This window comes from Plecotus auritus (genome assembly GCF_963455305.1).
Source record: "Plecotus auritus genome assembly, chromosome: 7".
Taxonomy (NCBI): Eukaryota; Metazoa; Chordata; class Mammalia; order Chiroptera; family Vespertilionidae; genus Plecotus; species Plecotus auritus.
In genome coordinates this window covers 79,487,806-79,511,644 of record NC_137774.1, presented here as the reverse complement: position 1 = coordinate 79,511,644, position 23,839 = coordinate 79,487,806, and the positions used below count along the sequence as shown (strand labels likewise).

General features: G+C 47.8%; 1 protein-coding gene across 6 annotated transcripts in view; it reads left to right on the top strand.

The window, feature by feature from the left end:
* Positions 1 to 9,161, top strand: part of LITAF (lipopolysaccharide induced TNF factor) — a 101,642-nt gene extending 92,481 nt beyond the window's left edge. For all 6 annotated transcript variants that reach the window (XM_080679186.1, XM_080679187.1, XM_080679182.1 and 3 more), the window contains exons 2-4: positions 66 to 290; positions 5,563 to 5,719; positions 7,571 to 9,161. In XM_080679186.1, the coding sequence (XP_080535312.1) occupies positions 71 to 290; positions 5,563 to 5,719; positions 7,571 to 7,679 (486 nt within the window). In that variant the 5' untranslated portion in view covers positions 66 to 70 and the 3' untranslated portion in view covers positions 7,680 to 9,161. The remainder of the gene's footprint in view (positions 1 to 65; positions 291 to 5,562; positions 5,720 to 7,570) is intronic.
* Positions 9,162 to 23,839: the final 14,678 nt, after the last annotated feature.

Sequence of the window (23,839 nt, the reverse complement as noted above, 5' to 3'; positions counted from 1 at the left end):
AGAAGAGAGAGAGAGAGAGAGATGTCAATTAATTGCTTATGTGGTGTCTTCTGGTTTTACCTTAGGTGAAATGTCTGCTCCGGGATTGTACCAGGCGGCCGCTGGGCCTTCGTCGGTCCCCTCCGCGCCCCCAACCTATGAAGAGACGGTGGCCATTAACAGTTACTTCCCCACGCCTCCTGCACCCATGCCTGGGCCAACCACGGGGCTCGTGACTGGCCCCGATGGGAAGGGCATGAACCCTCCTGCATACTACACCCAGCCAATGCCCGTCCCCAACACCAATCCAAGTACGTGCTTCCTCTCAGCCTCCCTGGTCCCCCTTCCCACCCTGGCCTTGGGGGCTCCGTGAGAATCAGGAGAGCACCTCTGAGTCCAAGCGAAGTCAGTCCAATTTTCATTCGTATGAAATGTTACATACAGTCTTTCAGGTTCCGCATCAGTGAGGCTCATGGCTTTTCCATTATAAAGTACTGTTTATGAGCTTTCTCAAGTCCACCATAAATCAACCCTTTGGCACTTATACTATGCCAGAGAAATTTGGCAATGACAGTTTGCTTTTAAAGACCCCACCCTTCCTGCCGAGGTTTGATAGAAGCTCTGGGCTCTGAGTTGAGGGTGAGAGTAAGAGAGGGAGGAGAAACAGCCCCGGGTGAGGAATGGGGGAGCTGAACCCGCCCCAGCCCACCGGCGCACCATGTGCAAAGGGTGCTCCCCTGTCTCGCAGCAACTTTATTTTTACATCCACTCAGGGTTTAATATCCAGAATATATGAAGAACGCATACAGCCTAATCCCAAAACGACAACCCAGTTAAGAAATGAGCAGACAACCTGAAATAACACTTCTCCAAAGGGGACACACAGATGGCCAGCAGACAGGAAAATAGGCTCATTGTCACTAGCCATCAGAGAAACACAAATCAAAACCACAATGAAATATCACCTCACACTTGTCAGAAAGCGGGGAGGGCTTCTTTCGAAGCTTGTTCTCTAATCATTGCCTCCCAAACTACCTGAAAAGAAAGCACATGTAAAAAAGTATACCATGTGTAGTGCACAGAGGGCCAAGTGGCTGAGGCCGCGTGGTGCTACCGAGAGCAAGCGTGGGGCTCTGCCTGTTGGCACCTGCCGTACTAAACTCCGGGGCAGTCAGGATCTTGGCACACCGGCATTCATTTGTGTAGCCCAGTGAAGACACCAGTGTGGACATACACATACAGTCAGTGTGCAAGGAGAATCTCACTCCCTTTCCCGTTGCACCCTGTTGACCCTCACAACTTTTAGGTCACCACTCTCAACATTGAAGTCCCCCTCCAGCATTTCTTTTGCAGACATAATGAATACAAATAAATATTCTTGCCACTTCCTTTTCTTACAGAAATGGTAGCATGCTATACACGTGCTGTGTGTGTAAATGTATATTCTTTTGTACCTTGTTTTCCGCCCCCACTTAACAAAATATCCATATGAGTCCACAGACAACTTCTTCATTCTCTTTTACAGTGCCAACAGAGTATAATGTCCAACTTTTGAAATTTTGCCAGTCTGGTCAATAAAAAATGTTATCTTAGTACAGTTTTGAATTTCATGTACCTTAGAGCGAAGGAGGCATATCATCTGTTTAAGCCCACCTGTATTTCCTAATAATAACTCCTCTTTTTGCTGGAATTAGCTGAAGCAGGTCCCTATGGTTGCATACTGTCACACTGTTTTAAACCCCTTTCTCCCAGAAGCCAGAGTGTTTCTTCATGCGCTTATATTGATATCGGTCCTTGAAGGACCAACGTGGAAGAGCTGGATTTTGCCCCAAGTGTCTATCCTTCTAGAAATAAAGGAAAAGGAGTCAAAGGTGATGGGAGGTGGGCTCTGCCTCCAGCATTGGCTCCAGCTTCCCAGACTTGATCGAGTTTTGCTGTTAAATGCTTGAGTTGGGAACAAGCAATATGGTGGCCAGTTGATCATGACTTAATAACTTCAAAACATCCACAGATGTGACATTCTTATATCTTTTTCCTTTCTTCTCTTCCTGTCTTCTCTTATTCTTTCTGCTTTTGTTATCCCATGCCTGTTATTCCGGGTTAGAAGTCTGACAGGTCTCCCCGGGCTGAAACGAAGGTCTAGGCGGGGCTGCCTCCTTCCTGTAGGCTCTGGGAGAGAATCCATTCCCTTGCCTGTCCCACTTCTTGGCTCATGGCCCCCTTCCTCCATCTTTAAAGCCACACCAGCAATCCAAGTCCCTCTCACTATCACATTGATAAGGGCAGAAATAGAATACTGGGGGCCAACTATAATTGTAAGAAATATTAATCATGCTCTGTTAACCATGATGGTTTTGTTCTGATTAACGAAGGCACATTCTGCCCCTGCTGGGAGCTCACCTGGAAATGCAGCCCATCCTCCCCATCAGGGAGCTGCCTATTATCATGGCAAGATTAACAACCTTGTTGCAGAAACCGGAGCTACCAACCCTTTGAAGACCTCTAGCCTTTGCATACCCAGAGGCCTTTGCAAATCTCCAGACCTGTAAACTGCCCATTTGGCATAACCTTTTGCCTACTTATTAGCCCTTTGAAGACCCCCAGCCTTTGCATACCCGCGGGCCGTTGCAAATCTCCAGCCCCCATACCTGTTGACTACTTCCCCATGTAATCTTTGTCCTTCTACCCACTATAAGCAGCCGGCTTATGGTGGGGGGCAGAGCAGATTTTTGTGGGTGACCTGCTGCTCTCCCATACTGCCGGCAGTATTGGAATAACCACTCATATATGACTCAACCCTGCCTCTGCTTAATTGGCTCAAGTAGTGACAGGAAGCCCGGATCCATTGATTGTCTGTCAGGTTACAATATCACATTGCTTCATGGCCTTGCCCTTGGGGACTTCCTGCTGCCTAGGGACACAGCTGATTCAAAATCACAAGCAGCTCAGGAGGAAATCGCCAGGTCAGAGAGTGGTCCCTGGAGTCTGCCCGGGTCACCTCACCCCCTTGGGCCACAGTTTCCACATCTGTAAGTAAGTAAGGGCTCATCAGGTACCTATGTCAGTGAGTTCTTAAAATGAGATAAAGTTTTATGAGTAATCATTTCATAAAAGTGCTCAAGTAACTTTGACCCCTTGGGAAGGGAGGGGACAAGATAACTTTTGATTATTTTAGATCATTCTCTGCTCAGTAAATAACTCATTCTTGCACCCCCCAGCCCCACCCCAAAAGTCTTCATAAAACTGACATGCAGGTACTAAAGCAGGCTTCAGTGCTGCTCCTCTGGGAGGAGCCTCTTTCTGTCCTCCGAGAAGTGTCAGGCTCACTTAGCCTGGGCGGCCGTTCATTTCCTCTTAGGGCAGGGGCATTCCAGCAGCCCAAGGAAGAACCAGGAGGAAGTCCCTGTGACAGAAATGTGAGCTTCAACAACTTGCCAAATACCAAAAAGAACATGTAAAACTCTCAGCGCTTTGGGACTGACATGCCTAGATTCTCTCCCAATTGCGAATGTCTGTACATGTTTGCCATGTAGTTTCCTCTTTTTAGCATGACCTCATATCCTCACTGCATGCGTTCACATGGTTCCCGGACTTGTCCTGAAGAACTGGATCCGGGTCCCTGCTCGGTGACCCGGCCTTTTCACTGGCATTGGAGTTGGTAAAGGGACCTGTTTTATGAAGAGAGGGAATTGTTTATTGAGGAGCCCCTCTGTGCCAGGCACGGTGAGAGGCTCTTTCTTTGCCAGCATTATCTTATTTAATCCCAACAACAACTCTGTTACATCCATTTTTTATTTTATTTTTAAAAAATATATTTTATTGATTTTTTTACAGAGAGGAAGGGATAGGGATAGAGAGTTAGAAACATCGATGAGAGAGAAACACCTATCAGCTGCCTCCTGCACACCCCCTATTGGGGATGTGCCCGCAACCAAGGTACATGCCCTTGACCAGAATCGAACCTGGGACCCTTCAGTCCACAGGCCGATGCTCTATCCACTGAGCTAAACCGGTTAAGGCTACATCCATTTTTTAAATAACAGCTTCATTCAAATATAATTCCCAGACCAGAAGGTTCGGTCTCTTTAAGTGCACAATTCAGTGGTTCCTGTCTGTTCGCAGCACTAATTCCAGAACGTCCCACCACCCAGAAAGAAATCCTGTACCCTCTATACCCGTTAGCGGTCATTCCCCAGCCCCCTCCCCCAGCTCCTGGCCATCTAATCTGTGGGTGAAGAAACTGGGGGCAAAAACCCGCCACGTCACGGTCTCTGAAATTACCATCTGCAGACCACCGTTGCAGAACCACTCAGGAAGCTTAAAACAGTTTGAGGACCCTGCCCCAGACCGGCTGGATCAGACTGTGTTGGGGCTGGGGCCCAGGAATCTGCATTCTCAGCAAGCTCCTCACATGACTCCATGGCCAGTTGCCTTTGGAAGCCTGGCCCAGCTGAGCACAGTCCTTGCCCCTGCTCACCTGTGGGGTTCTGACAGCCCCTCAAAGGATATTTCTGGAAATCTGCCACTTTTTCCCTTTTTGTCATCCCCCCTATTTTTTTAATATTAGATTTGTGTGTTTTTTTATATATTAGACTTGTGTGTTTTTTAATAATGCATACATGCCAGAGCAAAGTGCTGCACATACAACTACAGGTCATTTTGTGGGGGAGCTTGTGAAAAATAAAAGTGCACCTGCTTTAGTTTTGCAGTCCCACCTCGAGGGAGGACTCCGCGGTGAAGGTGCTCTGGCCCCTGGCAGCGGCTTCCTGGTGGTGGCTGCCCATTTTCTGCAGCCTCGGGCTTCCCCACCTCATTTTTTAAATTATGGTAAAATCTATACTAATTAAAGGGTAATATGCTAATTAGACCGGGTCGACCAGACATCTTCTGGCCATCGGACTTCTGGACAGTTAGGGGGAGACCAGGCCAGCTGGGGAGTAGTTAGGGGGGGACCAGGCCGGGATGGGGCCTAAACCGGCAGTGGGACATAGCCCGAGGGATCCCAGATTGGAGAGGGTGCAGGCCGGGCTGAGGGACACCACCCCCCTGCATGAATTTTGTGCACCGGGCCTCTAGTATACAACATAAAATATATCATCTTAAGCATTTCCAAGTATAAGTTCAGTGGCACTAAGTACACTCCTATCGGTGTGCCACCACCACCCATTTCCAGAACTTTTCCGTCTTGCAAAACTGAAACTCTGTCTCCATTAACTCCCAGCCCCCTCCCTCAGCTCCTGACAACCACCATCTACTTTCTGTCTCTATGAATTTGACTGCTCTAGGTGCCTCCTAGATGAGGGATCTGGCAGCATTTGCCCTTTCATGTCTGGCTTATTTCACCAAGCATAACATCCTCAAGGTCCATCCATGTTGCATATGTTAGGGCTGAGTCATACCCCATTGTATGAATGGACCACATTTTGCTTATCTGTTCACCCATCGAAGTGAACATTTGGCTCTTGAAATAGTGCTGCTGTGAACAGGGGTGTGCAAATAACTGTAAAGACCCTGCCTCCACCTTGTCTTCTAACAGATGTTTCCTGGTTTACTGATCGGCTCTCTCCTCTTCCCTTCCATCAGTTACCGTGCAGACGGTCTACGTGCAGCAGCCAGTCTCCTTTTTCGACCGCCCGGTCCAGATGTGTTGCCCTTCCTGCAACAAGATGATTGTGACCCAGCTGTCCTATAACGCCGGTGCCCTCACCTGGCTCTCCTGTGGGAGCCTGTGCCTGCTCGGGTAAGTCTGAGGTCCACTCGGAACCCCGGGCTCTCCCTCATTCCTCTCTTGCAGGATTTCTCAGCTGTAGCACTTACTTCTGTCTCGTGGGGTGCTGTCCTATGCATGTAGAATGTTGTGCAGCATCCCTGGCCTCTACCCACTGTGTGCCAGTGGCTCCTCCCCCAATTGTAATAAATAGAAAGCATCTCCCGTTGAGAACCACTGCTCTTGAGCATCTCAAAGCATGAGAGCTGCTGTCCCATCATTTCTTCTTTCTTGTTTGTTTGTTAATCCTCACCCGAGGATATTTTCCCATTGATTTTTAGAGAGAGTGCAAGAGAGAGAGAGGTAGAGAGAAGGAAAGAGAGAGAGGGAGAGAGGACCATCAATGTGAGAGAGACACATCAATTGGTTGCCTCCTGCATGCACCCCAACCAGGGATGGGGATCGAACCTGCTATCCAGGTATGTGCCCTTGATTGGGAATCGAACCCGAGACCCTTCGGTGCGAGGGCTGATGCTCTAACCCCTGAGTTATACTGGCCAAGGCCCATAATTTCCTCTTGCTCATCTGCTCTATATGTAGTGACCAGCAGAGCATCCACTTGCATCTGTATAGCATGATACCTTAGGGATCTCTTTTTCTTCTAGGATTCCATGATCTAAATTATAATGTTTGCCTCACTCCGAGAGAAGCTTTAAACATCTGCACATTAAAATACTTGATAGTCATCTCTTTAAAATGTCTTATCCTTTTATGAGCCCAAGTATTTTTCCCATTGCCTCCACAAGGGGATGTGTAAATATTTATGTCTGCACCAAGGGCATTTTATTGAAAGAGACAATAGTTTCTGTTCTGAGAGAAACTTGAAGATACACAATTTAATTCCCCCTCCCCCCCACAACAGATAAAGGCAGCCTCCTGGTTCCTGGCCGTGGACTCTCTCAAAAAACCTTGGGGCTCTGTTTTCTTTCTCAGAGGGAGCGGTGTTCGTGAGTTTCTTTTCAGGAGCCCCTGCCTCTTGTGCGACTGGCTATGTCTCCTTTGCTGCAGGCCTGGTGAAGGTCCTGCCTGGGTTTGCTGGTTACGTGGGTTAGAGACAGTATTGGGGAACTTTGTGTGGTGGTTGCTGTAAGAAGCAGCCTCTCCACGTGGAAAGGGGATCAGTCCGAGACAGAGGTCAGCAAACTCCAGCCCGCTGTAAATTTGACTGGAACACATCACCCCTGTCTATGGGCCATCTCTGGCTGCTTTCACACTACAGCGCAGATAAAAGCGGTGCTCCCTGGCCCTGTACCAAAGAGGCCCGCCAACCTCGGTCGGAGGCTTTGGAAGGTGCCCAGATAACCCAGGACTTGAAAACACACTCAGCGCAGTCCATCAGTGGGAGCAGCCTTGGCAGTGGTTGGCGTATTCGTTTCCTAGAGCTGCCGTAACAAATGACCTCAAACCTGTTGGTTCAGAACAGTAAGAATTTATTCTCTCTCAATTTTGGAGGCTTAAAGTCCAATATCAAGGTGCCACGCGCCCCCTGAGGCTTAAGGGGAGAGTCCCTCCTGCCTCTTCCGGCTTCTGGAGGCTCCGTGTCCTTGGCCTGTGGCTGTATCACTGCCACAGTCTTCACGTGGCCTTCGTCCCCCTGTGTCCTGTTCTTATAAGGATACCAGTCATTGGGTTTAGGGGGCCACCTGAATACTCCATCACGACTTCATCTTGAGATTAATTATATCTGCAAAGACCCTTTCTCCAAGTAAGGTCCCATTCACAGGTTCCGGGGGGACTAGGATGCCTGACGTCTCTTTTTGGCCTCCACCGTCCAGACTGCTCCAGTCGCTAACCTGCTCCGTGTGGGCTGTGTTTGTCTCCCAGGTGCATCGCGGGCTGCTGTTTCATCCCTTTCTGCGTGGATGCCCTGCAGGACGTGGACCATTACTGTCCCAACTGCAAAGCTCTCCTCGGCACCTACAAGCGTCTGTAGGACTCGACCAGACCTGGAGGGAGCCGTGCGTGGCAGGAAGTCCTTTCCGACTCTCACCCGCTCCACCCCTGATGGAGGGTCCACCTCAGTGGTCTCATCTCTCCATCTCTTCGTGTCTTCTTTTGGGGGGGAAATATCGCAAAAGCAACACACTTCCCAGCCCCAGAAACTGCTGCTTGGAGTCGTGCACAGGACATGCAAAGACATTGACCTTGAGGACTGGGTCAAGGGTTTCCCGCCTGCTCACGACCCAAGCCGTCCATCTAACTGTGATCATTGCCCTGCCTGAATATCTTCTGGTGATTTGCCTTGCCAGCTTCTTTTCTCACCTCAGTGGGCCTTTCCGGTGGCGGCTCAGACTGAGAAGCCACAGGTGGCCTTATTTTTGAGGCCGTTCTGGCCTGAATAGGACTAAGCCACCCTGTAGTGCTGCCATCGCACCCATCTTTTCTCACGTCTGATGGCAGCAATCTTGCCTTAAGGCCTTGGCTCTCAGATTCTGTAACTGCAGGCTTTCTGCTAGCACAAAAATTCACTTTCATTTTTTACTTCATTTTTAACGACATGGAGGGACCACTCACAGCCCCCCAGACCCACATCCACAAGGTCATAGAAGCATGCTAGGGATACAGAGCTGGCTCTCGTCACTGGTCGGCTTCCCTCCGTTCTGGGTGCCAGACCCTCAGCCACTTTTCATGAAGGGCTTTTTCTTGTGGAGACATTATTTGTATTAACAGTTTTTATGACCCTTTGGCCTTAAACACCTTGGAACATAATTTTGACAGAAGGTATTTATAGAACCATTTTCTGTGGCCATATAATTGGTGTCATTTTCCCTTTTGCCAGGGCACTCTCATATATATATATTTTTTTCCTTAATAGAAAAAGTAATGGGTAATTGCATCCCCGGCCTTTCCTTGGGTTTTAGAGTGGTCCTTACGAACCTCTATCAGGGAACTCAGAGCAGGCCCCTTTTGGGTTCCTGGGGGTGTGTTTGGAAAGACAAGGAAAAGCATGTGTGAGCACGTCAGGTACCATGGTGCTGAAAAGCTTGGGACCTGAGTGATTTCAGAGGAATCTAAAGTCTGATTTTAGTTTTCAGAAATAGAATTTGTTGTATAACCTCGGGAGACATGATTTCTGGGATTCAAGCAGCAAGCCAGGGTTCTCGGGTGGCTGCTGTGTCATCTCTGAAATCAAGACAAAGTCGACTCGACTTCCCAGAGTCCCCATTTTGATAATAAATAGGTCCAAGGAGTGCATGTGAATAATACCATTTAGAAATCAAGCCTCATCCTTGAATGAAAATCTGTGTATCGGCTGAGAATTAGTCATAATCATTGATTCAGCGTATTCAATTGATGTTTTGAAAGTTTCAGTAATTATTTTCTCAACGAATATGGATACTACATTGTACTTTGGTGTTTATCTGCTTTTAAAAAATAAAGTCTTTGGTTCACTTGGTGAACTATTTATCAATTCTTACCGTGTGAAGAAAAGTCTCGTGCTTGTAGCCCTCGTGACAAAGGACCTTTATCTGCTCCATCGCAGTAGAATTCAGACCTACTGCGTAGCCCGCAATGTCAAGATGCCAGTGTTGAGTTGGGTGGGTTGCTGGTGAGTCTGATTTGAACATTAGGCTATTGGAACTCAATAGGCGTCATCGATGGCAGCCAGCCACAGCTTTCAAGTTTTAATAAAATGCACAGAAGAGAGCTGTCCCCATTCATTCTCCGAACAAAACATGCTTTGTTCATTGGTCAGGGTGGCTGTGGACACTAAAAGGAGAGCTTTGTAACTCACAGGGAATGGGAATGTCACCCTCCCTTCCCTACCTGGTGACACAGCTTCATTTTGGCAGATGCAGGAAAATAATGTCTTCTCGGTGTGGCGGACGTTGTCATTTAAACCCATCTTAGGGTCTTGAAAAAGTGCTCCTCAGTTTTGGCCCTGCATTTTTCTTTTCATCTGACAAAATGGAAAGCCATGCATATTTAGCAGTTTTGTTCAGATGGTGGTATAGTAAGGTTTTTCAAGCTGCTATTAATTACATATGCAAAGTCTTCAAAACAAGAGTCCTGCTTCAAGAACCATAAAATATCCGGTGGGACTTTTAATGTCAGATGCCTGGAGACTCCCTCTTGAACCTGGGCTCCCCTGGGCATTTATTGGACATGCCATTTTATTGTTCAATGTACAGGCTCACGCCTATATTTGTACAAATTAAAGGCTCTTCTGCTCTGCCACTGTTTGTTAGGGATGTTGGCGTTCGTTTGCTGCAAAGACTGAATCACAATTAATAAAAGTACTTTGTATCTATTTGGACCTCAACGAAGAATTTTACCAATTTCTGAACCCCAAATGGCTGTGTTTCGTATATACCGGTGGTCGGCAAACCGCGGCTCGCGAGCCACATGCGGCTCTTTGGCCCCTTGAGTGTGGCTCTTCCACAAAATACCACGTGCGGGCGCGCACACACAGTGCGATTGAAACTTCGTGGCCCATGTGCAGAAGTCGGTTTTCGGCTCTCAAAAGAAATTTCAGTCGTTGTACTGTTGATATTTGGCTCTGTTGACTAATGAGTTTGCCGACCACTGGTCTATACGGTTAGTCCATCAAGGTGAGGTGACCTGGTATGTAAGAGTTGGTTTGTGTCTTGTTAACAAAATCTATTTAGTTATTGCATCTAGCTAAGCCAACTTTAAGCACATGACCGGTTCCTGGCAGATCACAGCACTGCCCATGAAAATGTTTTTTCTGGTACAACTGGCTTCCCAGTGGCTATTGAGAACACTTCTAATAGGCACTAAACTATTTCTAAATGTGCCGTCATACACCATGTGGCCTCGGTTTTCTTCCCAGTGACAGCCTCTTATGTTTGGGATGTTAAAATCCTTCTGACTTTCTGGAGTCAAAGATCTCCGTTAGGAGTAAGTATAGAGCTTGTACTTTGACTTACAAAGTTCCCATTTGCATTTTGAAGCCTTTTAAAGTTATCTCCTGCATTTATGACTCACATGTTTACAATGAGTCATCTGTTTTTCAGAGACATAAGGGAATTGAAAATAGACCCGGTAAGGGTGATGAAAGAGAAAGATTTTTAGTCCAAGAATTTTAAAGAAACATGATTCTGAGGCTCAGAAAGATTAAACACAAAACACAAAAACACTTCATGGCCAAGTGTACAGTCTGGTGCATTTACTTAACTGTTTTGCGACTGTTCTCTGTAGTATTAGGAAAATGTTCACATGTTTAAGTATCCTTTTTCCCCTAAAAATAAACTTTTCTTAGAGCAGTTTTAGATTTATGGCAAATTGAGAAGAAAGAACAGAGTTCCCATATACCCCACACATGCCCAGATTCCCCCATTAACACATCTTCACCTGAGTGGCCCATTCGGTACAACTGACGAACCTGCATTGATACCCATCCCCCAAAGTCCATAGTTTGCATTGCAGCTCACTCTGGTGTATGAGCAGTGGGTTTGAACAAGTGTATAATGACGCATCCATCATTACAGTGTCACAGAGAGTAGCTCCAATGCCCTGAAAGTCCTCTCTTCCACCTGTTCATCCTCCCAACCCCCAACCCCTGGCAACCACTGATCGGTTTATTGTCTCCACACTTTGGCCTTTTCCCGAATGTCATACAGTTGGAACACGGTTTGTATCCTTTTCAGCCTGTCTGTTTTCAGTCATGCATTTAAGTCTTCTCAGTTCCTTTCTTTCTAGCACTAAATAATGTTCCATTGTCTGGGTAAACCACACATTTAAGTACTTTTGTTGTTGTTCATCTTCACCCAGGGATATTTTTCCATTGATTTTTGGAGAGAGTAGAAGGGAGGGAAGAGACAGAGAGGAACATCGATGTGAGAGAGACACATCAATTGGTTGCCTGCTGCAGGCGCCTGCAACCAAGGTTCGTGCTCTTGACGGGAATTGAACTGGGACCCTTCAGTCTGAGGGCCAACACTCTAACCACTGAGCAATCTGGCTAGGGCACATTTAAGTACTTTTAAAGTTCTTAACACTGAAGTGTCTCAAGTGATCTTGTACTGGGTTTCCCAAATGGGCAAAATCAACTAGTGTGTCAATACCATGTGTCATCATTGTGTACAGTAGAGTTTTGAAACCTGTGGTTCTATAGCTGTGTATGTGTGGGGGTCACAGGGCAAAGGGAGCACCAAGGGCAACATCTGGTAGCCTATCATACAGCTGTGGTTCTCAGGTTTCTCGCTGATTGACTCCAGCTGTATTCGAGGTGTTGGATGGCCTGGGTACCAAACCCAGCCCTGCCTGGGAGGAGTGAGCAGTGGGCTCAGCACTGCCCTGCCAACTTTCTGGTGGCTTCTTTAAAACAAACAAACAAAAACCCCCTCTAAAATTCGCCTAACATTAACCTGTGTAATTCGATGACATTTAGTACATTCACAGTGTACAACCCTCACCAAAACATTTTCATCAACCCACCTAAAACTCCACACCTCATCCCTCCCAACCCTCAGCACCTGGCAGCCACCACTTTCCCTCTTGTTCTTTGGATTTGCTTATTCTAGATATTTCCTATAAACGGAATCATATAATATGTGACCTGCTGTGTCTGGCTTCTTTCACTTAGCATCCTGTTTTTAAGGTTCATCCAACCGAGCAGGTGTCACTGCTTTGTTCCTCCCTACTCCCCCCACTTTAATATTTTTATTGATTTTAGATGTGGAGGAAGGGAGAGCGATAAAGAGAAACATTGATGTGAGAGCAGAACGTTGATCGGCTGCCTCCTGCACATCCCCTATCCGGGATCAAGCCCGCAACCCGGGCATGTGAGGAGAACCGGGAATAGAACCGGCAACCTTTCAGTGCACGGGACGTCGCTCCACCCACTGAGCAACACCGGCCAGGTTTGTGCTTTTGTTCCTTTTAGTGGAAGAATAACTCTATTCTTGTCAATGCCTCATCCACTGATGAATATTTGGCCATGCCACCTTTGGGCCAGCACAAGTAACGCTGCTGAGACCGTTGGTTCATGGGTCTTTATGTGGACGTATGTTTTCATTCTCTTGGATGTGGAATTGCTGAGTCATGGAAATCCAGTTTAACTTGTTGAGGAACTGCCCAATGACGTCTTAAATGTTCCCTGTTGCACAGCCACATCTGGCAAGGCTGCCCATCTGGAACCGCCCTGGCATAGAGAACTTTGTCATCTTCTATCCCAAGAGCCAGGGGGGCAGCCTGGTGGCAGCAGAGCTGGATTCAGAGCAAGACCTGCGCCTCGGGCGGCCTGCCTCCACTCATCTCATCCGGACCCCACTCATCCTCCTGGGGCCCCCACTGAGCCTGGGAAACGAGCAGGGGTGGTGGCCGCATCTCGGCCCCTCTGCGCGGACCCTCTTTGGAGAAGGTGCTGTGAGCTCAAAAACAGAGTCCTCAGATGTCCTGTCGGTCCTGTTTACTTGTGCGCACAGCGCTGCATATAGCAGCAAGGGGGGACGCTGCCCCTCCCTGTGGAACTGGTGGCGGGGTGGGAACATTAAACTAGAAAGCCTACCATCACAAACTGGTGCAAACCAGGGAGGAACAGTACAGGAGAACAGCCTATTGTAGGGATTGTAGGTGAGGGCTGGGGTGGGAGGGTCCCTCATCCTTTAAAATGCTGAGGAGGCAGCAGTGGGAGTCCAAGCCGCGGAGCCTGGCCGCTGTCTGAGGCAGGTTCCCCTGTTCTGTGTCGCCCTGTGATTTAATGTGCAGTGTCTTCCTCTCTGGGCGGAATCACCAGAGCCTTTCCGTGTTCTCTGGAAGAGTGACAGCCCTTGAAATGGAATCTTTCTCTAGCTCGAGGTCTTCTGATTTCCTGTTAGTAAGCATCTAGGACCCGGCTGGCTTTCAATAAGCGGGTGGATTCCTGTGGGTGTGGCTGCCCTGCCCCTGATCGGTAGAACTGCCCCACCTGCCCAGAGGGCCTGAGTTCTCCCAGGTGTCTGCCCCAAGAGGGGGACCTCCTCTTGAGCCTGGGCTCACCTGGCCAGACCTGACCCCCAGGAAGGACACTGTGGAGAAAGGGAAAGTGGGCAACACCTGACAATCGCTTTCAACGCTTGGTGGGTGGGTTTCTGTTGCCTTGTCCTCAGGAGTCCCCGGCTGAGAGGAGCAGGAAGGGGGCGGAGGCAGGAACACAGCAGCTCTTCAGGAGAGTTTTCTAAGCTATTGTCTGCATTTCTCGTTCATGTCTGAAACGCAGGGTATGTGCCCTTGACCAGGAATCAAACCTAGGATGCTCTGGTGTGTGGGCTGACCCTCTAACCACTGAGCAACACCAGCCAGGGCTATCAACACAGTCTTAAAACACACTTTTGAAAATATATTTCTGGAGGGAGGGGCCCCAGGGACGTCAGCTTGTGGCTCTGGCTCATCCCCGGGTTGTTGACTCTGATGTTTGCTTTCAGTTGCAAGGCTCTCAGGGGTCCTCAAACTTTTTAAACAGGGGGCCAGTTCACTGTCCCTCAGACCGCTGGAGGGCCGGACTATAGTTTTAAAAAAAACAACTATGAACAAATTCCTATGCGCACTGCGGGCCCGGGACGAGTCAGCTGCTAAGCAGGACAGGCAGCGGCACCCGGCGGGCCGGATAAATGTCCTCGGCGGGCCGCATGTGGCCCGCGGGCCGTAGTTTGAGGACGCCTGCATGTGGTCGGATCCGTCGTGACTGTATCCACTCGGTAACAGTGACACAGCAGCAGATAGAGACAGGCCCCTGGCTCTGGGGAATTTAGACAGGAACTTCGTCATTTTAGGATTAGGATGGCTTTCCATGTTATGATAAGGTTATATCTTGCATTCGAAAGCTTCCTTGAATACCGTCTTCACCAGTCCTGTCAAGAGCGTTTCCAGGTGGAAAAGAAAAATGTCACCGGTTTGCAGCTGAAGTAACACAGACACAAAATAAGTGTGATTTACAGGGGCCTCCTGAGCAGTCCATAGCAGAGGAACGCCTTCTGGTCCTAAAACACACTGTGGACTAGGTAAAACACAGACTCGGGCAGCTCCCCTGGAGCGTCCCATGCAGGGGCCTGGGAACATGGTTTTGTTTATTGGGTGCTTCCTAAGGGCAGGCAGGGCTAGAAATGCTGCTCCATGCAGCCTGGGACCAGATCAGCCAGAGAGAAAGAGCTGATGGCCGGGCCAGGCAGAACCCCGACTTCACACAATTGGCACCTGGTCCAGTCACTCCTGGGGTGGGGGTTGGGGGGTGGGGAAGGCTGTGCGTTGCTGAGCAGCGTCCTTGGCCTCTACTCACTACGTGCCACACACACACCTCAGCTGTGACAACCAAAACATGTCTTCAGACATTGCTAAACGTTCTCCCCGTTTGAGAACCCTTGGGCTCAGCACATGGGCTGAACCAAACACTTCTCATGTGGTTAAAATGTAACATAGGCTCATTTCCATGGACAGGAATGAAGCGCTGATACTTAGGACAGCGTGGATGAACCTTGAAGTCATGGTGTTCAGTGAGAGAAGCCAGACACAGGCCACATGTGGCCAGATTCCATTTAGAGAAGATGTCTAGACTAGAGACACCCAAAGAGACAGAGCAGATTGGTGGTGGCCAGGGCTGGGGGAGGGGAGAATGGGGAGTGACTGCTTCCTAGGCACGGAGTCTCCTTTGGGGAGAAAACGGTTGGGATCTAGACAAAGCAGGTTACACAACATTGTGAATGTTCGCAATGCTACTGAGCTGTTTACTTTAAAACGGTTCATTTATGTTGGGTGAGTTTCACCTTCATAAAAACAAGCGCCAATTTGTATGATTTACGGTGACAGCGAGGTGGGGGCAGAGTGAACTGTGGGTGCCATGGAAGGCTGAGTGGGTATTTGAACGAGGTTGTGACCATTAACCAGTGTAATAAGGGTGCACCGTGCAACCAGATGATATTGTGAAGCAGGGGTGGATCTTGTGGGCGGGACCGCCGTGCTGCCATGCAGGAACCTGTGTGGTGCTGGGATCGAGTGCGCGTGCAGGCCTGCTTGCTGGGTTTGAGACGGAGAAAGGCCTGAAAGCAGTGCCATCAAGAATGGAGCTGAGCCACCTGCTGCCTGCAGAATGCCTGAGGCAGGTCGTTTATTTTTTATTTTTTATTTTTAATCTGTCTTTCTTGATTTCAGAGAGGAAAGGAGAGAGATAGAAACACCAGTGATTTTTGTGGCTGCCTCCTGCACGCTCCCTAATTGGGATGCAGCCCCAAACCAGGCATGTTTCCTGACCAGGAATCAAACCCTGACCTCCTGGTGCACAGGTTGACGCTAACCACTGAACCACTGGCCGGGTGAGGTGGGTCATTTAAACGTCCTGTGCTGAGTTCCTCTCCTCTCTAGAAAGGGGCAGGCTGATCCTTCCAACTCCAAAACTCTGTGCTGGGAAATGGGCAGATGCAGGGCGAAGCTCTGAAACATGCTAGAACATGCTGGAACATTCAGGGGCAGGCTCCTGGATAGCTGGGAAACCTCTTTTTTTATTTTTTTATTATTATTTTTTTTTTGTTAAAAATATATTTTATTGATATTTTACAGAGAGGAAGGGAGAGGGATAGAGAGCCAGAAACATCGATGAGAGAGAAACATCAACCAGCTGCCTCCTGCACACCTCCCACTGGGGATGTGCCCGCAACCAAGGCACATGCCCCTGACCGGAATCGAACCCGGGACCCCCCAGCCCGCAGGCCGACGCTCTATCCACTGAGCCAAACCGGTTTCGGCCGGAAACCTCTTTTTTTTAAAAAATATATATTTTATTGATTTTTTACAGAGAGGAAAGGAGAGGGATAGAGAGTTAGATACACTGGATGAAACAGAAACATCAATCAGCTGCCTCCTGCACACCCCCTACTGGGACCCTTCAGTCTGCAGGCTGACGCTCTATCCACTGAGCCAAACCGGTTAGGGCTGGGAAACCTCTTAAGAGAAGGCTTGGCACCTGGGAGCCAGTGCCATTTGCAAGCCCCACACACTTCACAGTGGGCCACAGGGTGTGCCTGCCTCTGCCTGGCCTGGGCATGCCACCAACGGAGCGACTGCTCCATTCACAGACCGGGCAGAGGTGTTTCTTCCCGGGTCAGGAAGAATGCTCCATTCCCGGAAAGCAGGAGCAGGGAAGTGCTGGGGCCTGGGTTCCCGTCCTCGCGGGAGCGCCCTCCGTGTGGTGGGGGCTGTCCTGGCGTGGTTGCGCAGCTTCCCCGGCCTCCACCACAGCTGGTGTGAGTGGAATGTCAGGCAGGTGCATGTCGGTGTGGAGGAGGTGGGGTGGAAGCAGGTGTGGGTTATAGGGCTGAGGGCGGGCGAGGTGGCTGTTGGGTCTCTGAGTAGCTGAGAAGTGGGGGAGAGGGTGCTGGAGGGTCAGGCCTCCGAACCGAACCGGGAGCTGTGTTCAGACTCCACTGCAGCCTTGCCTCTGTAGACAGCCACTGACAAGGCTTTAAGGTAAGGATTGTTTGTTGTTGGTGGTGGTAATAGCTTTATTTAGATAAAATTCACATACCAGACAAGTCACTTGTTTCAAGCATACAATTCAGTGTTTTTTAGTATAGTCACAGGATCTTGCAATTATCAGCACAATTTTACAACAGTTTCAACACCCCCAAAAAGAAACACCTTCCCTATTACTCATCATCCCCCCATCTCTCCCCCGCACCGCACCCCCCCCCCCCCCCCGCCCACTCCCTCCAGCCCCAGGCAGCCACTAATCTACTTTCTGTCTCTCTGCCTTTGCCTGTTCTGGACATTTCATAGAAATTGAATCATATATTATGTGGTTTTTCGTGTCTGGCTTTTTTCACCTGGTACAGTGTTTTCAAGGTTCAGCTTGTAGGGTGTAGTTGGTTTGTTTTTATGGAGATAGTCTATCCATTGTACGGATAGACCAGAATTTGTTTATCCATTCATCTGTTGACAGAGACCTTTTTCTAAGGAATTCATGGTTCTAAAATAGCTACATTATATCGACTGTTCAAAAAAGGATGAGCTGAGTGCCATTTGTCAGTAAAAATATTGTTCGCTTTCTTCTGTATTCTCTCCCCCCTCTGTATTCATTTAAAATCTTATATTGTTGTGGCTAATCAAGGTAGAAACTTCAGAGGATGAAAGGGCTGCTACTTAGGGCCACACTAGACAACAGACATGCATGGTGACTGTCCTGGGCGGACCCGAGGTGTGGATGCCCCCTCCGGGCCAGGTGACGCCCTCCCAGCAGTCCAGCTCCTAGTGGAAAACCCAGGAGTGGTTTTCAGGCCTGCCCCTGGGCCTACGAAGCCAAGGCACTACTTTGCGCCTTCTCCCCCCCAGCCCCCGCCCCCCGGGAAAGCTGCCCTCCCACAGCAAGCCTGGTGTCTGAGAGGACTTAGAGTCCAGGGCTCACACCCCTCACCCCCTCCTGCCAGCTGGGCTTCCGCAGGTCTGCATCCCTAGAGCTCTCTCAGGTGCCTCTGCTGAGGCCCCTATGGTGGGCAGGGACAAGGGGAACCTCTAGACCAGGGGTCCTCAAACTTTTTAAACAGGGGGCCAGTTCACTGTCCCTCAGACCGTTGGAGGGCCGGACTATAGTTTTGAAAAAAAACTATGAACAAATTCCTATGCGCACTGCGTGCCCGGGATGAGTTGGCTGCTAAGCAGGACAGGCAGCGGCACCCGGCGGGCCGGATAAATGTCCTCAGCGGGCCGCATGTGGCCCGCGGGCCGTAGTTTGAGGACCCCTGCCTAGACACTGCTTCCCACTCGGGACTCAGTGCTTTGCTTACCCCAACCCCCTTTGCGCCCAGAGCCTATAAAACTCCCGGGTTGTTTCGCGGCTGCCTCCGTAGTGAGAAGACCCCACCACGTCCTAGTTGCTTTACCCAGCTGCTCCGCCGGCGCAGCCCCGCTCTCCCAGCCTGCGCTGAGCTCCCCACGACGGCTTCGGTTGTGAAACGGCATCTGTACTGGGGCCTGTAGTTGTGTGTTAAATTAAGAATATGCTCTATGTGTGGTGTCAGGTGGGCACTAGACTTATTGGGGGATCACTGGGTAAGTTATATAAATATCTAACCACTAGGATGTACGCCTGAAACTGATATAGTACCTATCAACTGTGATTCAAAATTTTTTTAAAAATTTAAAAGATAAAAAAATGAATCTGCAGCCCAGCCCGTGTGGCTTAGTGGTTGGGCATTGTCCCATGAACCAGGAGGTTATGATTCAATTCCTGGTCAGGGCACATGCCTGGGTTTGGGGCTTGATCCCCAGTGGAGGGTGTGCAGGAGACAGCTGATCAGTGATTCTCTCTCAGCATTGATGCTTCTATCTTGCTCTCCCTCTCCCTTCCTCTCTCTGAAATCAATCAATAAATAAAAAATTTTAAAAGGAAGTGCAGTTTCAATACACTAACAAAGGGGAAGTAAAGTCACAAAATATATTACTTACAAAAATGGGAGTAGAATGGGGGGCACAATGAGTTGGGGGAAGGACAGCCACTGTCCCAGGTCACCAGCAAGCAGGAGACAGCAGGGTAGCAATTCTCTCTCTATATAAAAGGCTAATATGCTAAGTGTCCATCTGGATAATGACATCACATAGCAACGCCCAGCTTCCTCTCCCTAGTGACTAGCTTCCTAGGACAGTGGTCGGCAAACTCATTAGTCAACAGAGCCAAATATCAACAGTACAACGACTGAAATTTCTTTTGAGAGCCAAATTTTTTAAACTTAAACTTCTAACGCCACTTCTTCAAAATAGACTCGCCCAGGCCGTGGTATTTTGTGGAAGAGCCACACTCAAGGGGCCAAAGAGCCGCATGTGGCTCGTGAGCCGTGGTTTGCCGACCACTGTCCTAGGAGTTTCTTCAGCTCAGGAACACAACTTGCTTTATAGCCAGGTGGAAACATTTTACACTGTAACCAAATGCTGTGAAGCGTTTTCCTGTGCCTCATCTCATTTGATCCTCACAGAAGTCCTGGAGTAGGTAGAAGGAGACTCAGTGGAATCCTATTTTCTTTTCATTAGCCAGAAAATGGAGATTTAGAAAGCTTAGAAACTTGATCCGATTGAAAAGAAGAAATGGTGGGCCTTGAAAATGACTTCAGGTTTTCTCACTGTGTAGAATATAGTCAAACACTGCTGCAGTTAAATATTTTACCCTTTGTTCTCTCTGTGTGATCTACAATAATAATCTGCTTCATGTTGATATTTACTGCTGTGTTGCTGACAATTACCTGAAAGAGAAGTTGGGGTGCTTCACTGGGCTGGAAACAGGTTAAATCAGAAAGCAGGTGTAATGAAGCAAGTTTATTTTATATATATATATATATATATATGGCTAAGTTGACTCGCTGGCGCCAATTGCATGTGTGTTTCCGTCTGTCATTGTCAATTGTGAATTTGATTGACACTTCTATTATAGAGAAAGGATGAATAGTGATATTAAAATATTCTAATTTCCTTTCAATATGCACAGATGTATTATATTACCTGTAAGGTGACTGAAGCGGAGGTCACTACCTTCTCCCAGGTTTAACTCTAAGTGGTTATCGGGAAAGGTGCTTCGGCAAAGCAAGGCCAGAATTGTAAGCTCAGGTGCTTAACTAACTGTGGACTCTGGGTGTGAGCAGGGTTGTCATACTGTAAGATGCCTGTGCAGCAGCCCTGGCCTGGCGGCTCAGTGGTTGCAGTGCTGTCCGTACGCCAAAGGTTGCGGTTGGATTCCCAGTCAGGGCACACACCTAGATTTTGTCATCACAAGTGACCCCGTGATAGGGATCCAGGAGGGAGGAGTAGTCTTTGCCCTTGATGGTGATATACTGTCTGTTTCCAGGAGTTTTACATCCACAGCCTTCATCTGCCTTCCATCTTTCACCTCAAACGTCCACACCTTTTCACCTTTCTTTTCCCTCGTAGCACTGTGTCCTCACCCTTCCTTAGCTGCTGCTAGTGCATCCAGACTTCTTTGCCTTTTCACTTATAAACACTTTAATTTTGAATAAGGGTTACATGCCCCAGATGCTGCAGTGAAAATGGACTCTCCTTCATAGCTCGGCTCCCCGCCTCCCCTGGCTCCCACCCCAGACAAAACCACTGTTAGCAGTTCCTGGTAACCTTTCCATAGGGTTCTTTTTGAACAAGCAAATGCATGCCTTTTCTTTCTTGCTTCTATCTTTTAACACACAATGGTGGCATAAAACTTGCAACACTCCGCATCTTCCTTTTTTTCATTTAACTAAATATCACGAATCTGACTTATGCTTTTCTACAGCTGTGTAGTACTTCGCGGTATGAATCAATGTCATTTGTGGCCTCCAGTCCTTGGCCGTTACAGGCCATGACGTTAATAATCTCGTGGGTTCAGCGCTTTGCACACAAACAGGTATAATTGTAGGATAATGTGGTGGACAGGATGGCTCCCCAAAATGTCCATACACTAGTTCCTGGAACCTGTGCATATGTTATGGCATGAGGCCAGAGGGACTTTGCAGATGTGACTAAGCTTATGGGCCTTAAAATAGATTATCCTGGATTATCTGGGTGGTAAACCTAATATAATATGCCCCCCCCACCAAAACATTCACACTCTCACCCCCAGAACCTATGCATGCTTCCTCATATGGTAACAGGGACTTGGCAGATGTGAGTAAGGACCTCGAGTTGGGGAGAGGATCTCAGATTATCCAGGTGGAGCCAATGGCATCACAGTGGTCCTTGAGAATAAATCTGTGTCATTTAAAGCCACAGAGCTTATGATAATTTATTTCAGCATCTATATGAAACAAATATGCCCTATCTGTTACATGAGCCCTTTAAGCAGAGAACTTTCTCTGGCTGGAGGCAGAGAGATGAGACAGGAGGAAATATTTGATGCATAAGAGGGGCCACGAGGCAAGGAACGTGGGCAGCCTCCGGAGCAAAGCCAGCCTCTTAGCTGGACACAAGGACCTCATTTCTATACCCACAGGACCTGGGCTGAGCCAGCGACCCGCATGAGCTGGGAAGCTACCCATTCCCAGAGCCTCCAGAAAGGAACACAGCCAGAAATGACACACATATCCAGATATCCACACGGTGGAGTAGAATGCAGCTATAGAAAAGAACAGTCAGATTCATAATATATAAGTGAAAAAGCAAGCTGCAGAATATGGTGTGCCTAATGTTAAAAGACAAGAGGAAGAGAGAATATAGGTGTATTTTCTTGTTAACGTGTAGAACTCTCTGGAAGGTCTACCAGGAACTAGTAACAGCCTGAACTCAGCCTGTGAGGCTCCAAGCAGAGGACCCAGCTGCACCTGGACCTCTGCCCGCCGCCCTCCCCCCCACCCCGCCCCGAACTCTTGAGATGATGAGTGGTGTTGCTTTAAGCTGCTCAAGGTGTGGTGATGTGTTCTGACAGCAATAGAAAACCAATATAGGCAAATTCCTAAGAGTAGCATCTTCTCTAGAAATGCATCTAAGTACACATTAAATTTTATCAGCTGCTAAATTTCCCCCTCAAAGGTTGTATGCATGTTTGCATATAGTGTACGCATAGCCGGGAGACTGTTCTCTCACAAGGTTTAGTCTGTGTCAGTCTGGTAGATGAACAGGATATCACATGGTAGTTTTAGTGAGGATAATTGACATGCCGAAAACCACACAGATTAAAAGAATACCACACGATACGTTTGATGTGTTTATACCTGTGAAACCACAATCAAGATGGAGAACACACTTATTTCCCACAAAAGTTTCCCTACTCCCCTTTGTCTTGTAAATTCCCTATTCCATGCCTTCCCAAGCAACCACTGATAGGATTTCTAGAATTTTATATAAATGGAGAAATACAGAATGTACCCCCCCTCCTACCTCCCCACTGACTTCTTTTTAAAAAAAGATTATTGATTGATGAGAGAGAGAGAGAACATGAGAGAGACATTGATTTGTTGTTCCACTTATTTAAGCATTCATTCTTGGCGATGCTCTAACCCAGTGGTCGGCAAACCGCTGGTCGCGAGCCACATGTGGCTCTTTGGCCCCTTGAGTGTGGCTCTTCCACAAAATACCACGGCCTGGGCAAGTCTATTTTGAAGAAGTGGCATTAGAAGAAGTTTAAGTTTAAAAAATTTGGCTCTCAAAAGAAATTTCAATCGTTGTACTGTTGATATTTGGCTCTGTTGACTAATGAGTTTGCCGACCACTGCTCTAACCACCTGACTACCCTGTCAGGGCTGCCCCTGACTTCTTTCAGAACAATCATTTTGAGGTTCATCCATGTCACTGTGGGTACCAATAGTTTGTTTCTGTTTATGGCTGAATAGTCTTCCATTGTATGGAATGTGGTTATCCATTCACCTATTGATGGGTATTTCCCCCCCCACCCCATCCCCCCCAGTTTTGAGCTTTACAAGCAAACTTGCTATGAATGTTCATGTCCAGGTCTTTTCCTGAACATAGGTTTTTCTCTTCTTGGGTAAATATCTCAGAGTGGAGTGGCTGGGTCACGTGGCAGGTGTATGTGTGACTTTTGAAGAAACACACTTGGTAGCTTTATTTTGTGTTTCTTTATGTCTGAGGTTGAGCTTCTTTTAGTTTGTTGAAAACCTATTTATGTGCTGTTTTCCATGAACAGGGTGCTCATATGTTTTGTCCATTTATCCAATAATCTATCTTTCTCCAACTGTATGTGATACTATTTTTATCATGTGGTAATTCCCTTGTAACTTGGTTCTTTTCTGGTCCTTCTGTTCTCCACTTGAATACAGGATAGAGCCAGAAGACTTAACCAGTAATTCCCAATCCCTTTATTTTGCCAATGAGTAAATGAGTCCAGAGAGGCCAAGTGACTTTCCCAAGATCACACAGCAATTGAACAAATAAAGAGATGATCTAACACTCCCCCAAACCTGGCTTTTCCCATCTCACTACTAATCAGCAGGGAACAGGTTTTATTTCAAAAATAAAAGACATGGCAAAAAATAGAAATCATACTATGTATGCTCTGAAATTACAATAAAATTAAACTGGAAACCAATAATAGAAAGGTCACAGGAAAGGCCAAAAATACTTGGAGCTTAAACAACACATTTCTAAATAACACATGGGTCAAATAAGAAATTTTAGAGAAGTATAAAAATATTTTGAACTATGAAAATAAAGATACAACTTACCAAAATTTGTGGG